The following is a 4,206-nucleotide window of genomic DNA, read 5'->3' as shown; positions in this document are numbered from 1 at the left end:
CTCAAGCCTGTAATCCCAGCACTTTGGGAGGCTGAGACGGGCGGATCACGAGGTCAGGAGATCAAGACCATCCTGGCTAACCCGGTGAAACCCCATCTCTACTAAAAAATACAAAAAACTAGCTGGGCAAGGTGGTGAGTGCCTGTAGTCCCAGCTACTTGGGAGGCTGAGACAGGAGAATGGCCTAAACCCGGGGGGCGGAGCTTGCAGTGAGCTGAGATCCGGCCACTGCACTCCAGCTTGGGCGACAGAGCGAGACTCCGAGACTCCGTCTCAGAAGAAACAAACAAACAAACAAAAAGAATAAAGTGGGCTTGTAGGAAGGTAGAGCTAGTGGGGTCTTGGGGGAAGAACTTGCAGGGAGGCCTGTCCTTAGAGGGTGGAGTTAACAGTTGCAGGGGGCGGAGCCTTAGGAAGGGAGCATTTTTTGGGCTCAGCTGTTCCTAGAGGGTGGGGCTTGCAGGGGACGGGGTTGCAGGGAGTACCTGGGCCTTCTTGGGTGGGCATTTGGGACCTGATCAACCCTGTGCCCCAGGGATTGAGCCGTGTACCCAGAACGGGCAATGCCCACCGCCCCCTGGCCTCCCCTGCCCCTGCACGGGCGTCAGCGACTGCTCCGGGAGAACCGACAAGAAACTGCGCAACTGCAGCCGCCCGGCCTGCCCAGCAGGCGAGCTCCGTTGCACGCTGAGCGATGACTGCATTCCACTCACGTGGCGCTGCGACGGCCACCCAGACTGTCCCGACTCCAGCGATGAGCTCGGCTGTGGTACGCACCTGCGGGGGTGGGGTGGACTGGTGGGTAGATGGGCACACCCGCTGCCTGCTGGGGCGTGGCCAGGCTGGGGGCGTGGATACATGCCTTTGCCTGTGCCTGCATCCCTGTAGGGGCGGCAAGACATCATTAGGGGCCGGTCGTGGTGGCTCATGCCTGTAATCCCAGCACTTTGGGAGGCCAAGGCGGGCAGATCATTTGAGGTCAGGATTTCGAGACCAGCCTGTCCGACATTGCGACACCTCATCTCTACTAAAAATACAAAAAAATTAGCTGGGCGTGGTGGCACACACCTGTAATCCAAGCTACTCAGGAAGCTGAGGCTGGAGAATCACTTGAATCTGGAAGGCGGAGGTTGCAGTGAGCTGAGATTGTGCTACTGCACACCAGTATGGGTGACAGCGAAACTCCATCTCAAAAAAAGAAAAAAAAAAAAAGGCCGGGCGCGGTGGCTCACCCCTGTAATCCCAGCACTTCGGGAGGCCGAGGCAGGCGGATCACCTGAGGTGAGGTGTTTGAGACCACTCTGGCCAACGTGACGAACTCCCATCTCTGCTAAAAATACAAGTTAGCCAGATGTGGTGGCACGCGCCTATAATCCCAGCTACTGGGGAGGCTGAGACAGGAGAATCGTTTGAACTCAGGAGGCGGAGGTTGCAGTGAGCCGATACTGTGCCGCTGCACTCCAGCCTGGGTGACAGAGCCAGACTCCTTCTCCAAACAAAACAAAACAAAAAGACATGATTACAGGCAGCAGTCAACTTCACCCAGCCTGCGTTGGTTGGAGGATAAACCCCAAGGGCTCCGCTGGGCACCTGGCCCCCTCATGCCTTCAGTGCTCTCTCCTCAGCTACTGAACGCCTGGGCTTATTGCAGGAACCAACGAGACCCTCCTGAAAGGGGATGCCACAACCACGGGGCCCCCTGTGACCCCGGAGAGTGTCACCTCTGTCGGGAATGTCACGTCCTCCTCTGCTGGGGACCAGTCTGGAAGCTCAGGTGTCTATGGGGTTATTGCAGCTGCTGGTAAGATGGACTCACCCTCCCACGCTGGGGGCTTAGAGCTCCGGGATTCAGGGGAGGTGGGTGGGGAGGGATGAGCTGCAGAACTCCCATCCCCGTGTGTGCCGAGCTTGGTGGGTGTGGGGGCTCTCGCCTTCCCCCTTCCTATACCTCTGTCCATCTGTTCCCCACAGCGGTGCTCAGTGCAAGCCTGGTCGCCGCCACCCTCCTCCTTTTGTCCTGGCTCCGAGCCCAGGAGCGCCTCCGCCCGCTGGGGCTACTGGTGGCCATGAAGGAGTCCCTGCTGCTGTCAGAACGGAACACCTCGCTGCCCTGAGGACAAGCACTTGCCAGCACCGTCACCCAGCCCTGGGCACAGCCGGGCAGGAGGAGAGCAGTGATGCGGATGGGTACACAGGCACATCAGCCCTCAGAGACCTGAGTTCTTCTGGCCATGTGGAACCTCGAACCCGAGCTCCTGCAGAAGTGGCCCTGGAGACTGAGGGTCCCTGGACACTCCCTATGGAGACCCGGGGAGCCAGGATGGGGAACATGCTACAGCCAGAACTGAGGGGCTGGCCCCAGGCAGCTCCCAGGGGGTGGAATGGCCCCGTGCTTGAGACACTCCTGCTGCCCTGTCTGAGGGTGGCGATTAAAGTTGCTTCACATCCTCCGCCTGCCTCTGAGTCTCTGTCTGTCTCGGCCTGGGCAGCCCGGGGTCTCTGCTGCAGCCCCTCCTCCATGAGAGCCCAGCCCAGAGAAGGTGGGATGTGGAGACCCAGCCCTGGGTGCAGCTACTGTGCTTCTTGCTTTTTGGGAGCAGGGGCAGCAAGGCTGGGGTGGGGAGTCTGCGTTAACATCAGGATTCTTGGAAGAAGAGCAGAGCTTGGGCAGTGCCTTCCCATTGCCAGGTCTGGGGACCCCCGCCCACTGTGGCTTCCTCCTCAGTGCAGTGGAAGCCAGGTGTCCTGGGATGGTCTCGGACTCACCCTGTTTTAATTATTATTATTATTATTTTTTATTTATTTATTTTTTTGAGACGGAGTCTCGCTCTGTCGCCCAGGCTGGAGTGCAGTGGCGTGATCTCGGCTCACTGCAAGCTCCGCCTCCCAGGTTTACGCCGTTCTCCTGCCTCAGCCTCCCGAGTAGCTGGGACTACGGGCGCCCGCCACCTCGCCCGGCTAGTTTTTTGTATTTTTAGTAGAGATGGGGTTTCACCATGTTGGCCAGGCTGGTCTCGAACTCCTGACCTCAAGTGTTCCGCCTGCCTCAGCCTCCCAAAGTGCTGGGATTGCAGGACAAAACTCTACACACAGTCTCTTTGTCCTCAGGATGTTGAGGTAGGGATTCCCAGCATACCCCTTTTACATGTGAGAAAACTGAGGCCAGGAGGGAAAGTCACTGGTCACTCTAACTCCTGTCAGGCTTACCACCCTATGAGGCGGGGACTGCTGTGCTCTGCTGTCCACTTTGCAGAGGGACACACACTCCAGCAGGCCAGTGAAGGGAGGTCAGAGGTGTCAGGGCTGTGGAAGTCTGGGCCTGGGTAGAGAGCCACACCTGGAGGCTGCCAGACCCCTTGGGGGCAGGGAAGGAAGCTGGCTCTGGTTTGTCCACAGCTCTTCTGGGCTCCACAGAGCTCAGGGACCGTGTGGCAAGCAGGTGCAATTGGGCCTGATGGCCGGGGAGGGGCTGACTGTGGGCAGTGGGGGGTTGGAGGCTCATGGCTGGTGGGTAAAGGTGGAAGAGGTTAAACGCCCTGGCAGAGTGAAGCCAAGCCGGGTGGCAGAATTGCCACCTCCCCTGGCCGCACCCAGGAGGAAACCTTGAAGGCCACTCCCTTCCTCTATTCCTTGACCCAGGTTCCAGGCCCCTCTGTGCCTCTCCAGGTCGGCAAACAGCTAAGCTTCCCTGCTCAGAATCTAGGACAGCCTGGATCTTCTCTGGACCCAGCTTGAACCCTTATGTGACCTGTGTCCACTTATGATCAGGCACTGCCCTGGGTTTAGGCAGCCAGGTCACAGCCCTGACCTCCACGGACTGTCCAGTCTGTGGGTGGACAGGCATGACCAGGGCTTTGAGGACAGTTGTCAGACGTGGGAGGCAGTGCTTCCTAGGTCTCTGAGAGGGACTTGAGAACCGTCCCAGGAAATCAGCTGAGATCTGAAAATTGAGGGGAAAACACAGGGTGTAGAGAGGAGAGCAGGAAGGGCAGCTCTCTGGTGTCCTAATGGACCTTGGGGCCTGGGGCTCTGGTGAGGAGCTGACACATTTAGGATGGGGAAAGTGATAGGTCTGGGAGCAATTCAGGAGGCGAGGCAACAGGACTTGGTGACTGAGCAGGTTTTCTACCCAGTGCCTCAGTTTCCCTTTTGCTACCTAGAGGAGATACACCCTCCCTGCTAACCTGAGCCCGTGAGCTTGACCCA

General features: G+C 58.6%; 1 protein-coding gene across 1 annotated transcript; it reads left to right on the top strand.

Moving 5' to 3' along the window:
- Nucleotides 1–535: 535 nt before the first annotated feature.
- On the top strand, nucleotides 536–2,450 carry LOC105541659 (CD320 antigen-like; the record flags this gene model as incomplete). The annotated part of the gene is made up of 3 exons (XM_011982797.1): nucleotides 536–769; nucleotides 1,652–1,801; nucleotides 1,972–2,450. Coding segments are annotated over 3 exons (527 nt in total), but the record flags the coding sequence as incomplete, so codon positions are not given.
- Between the last annotated feature and the right edge of the window lie 1,756 nt (nucleotides 2,451–4,206).

This window comes from Mandrillus leucophaeus, unplaced genomic scaffold (assembly GCF_000951045.1).
Source record: "Mandrillus leucophaeus isolate KB7577 unplaced genomic scaffold, Mleu.le_1.0 Scaffold2422, whole genome shotgun sequence".
Classification (NCBI taxonomy): Eukaryota; Metazoa; Chordata; class Mammalia; order Primates; family Cercopithecidae; genus Mandrillus; species Mandrillus leucophaeus.
This window is presented reverse-complemented; position numbering and strand designations above follow the sequence as displayed.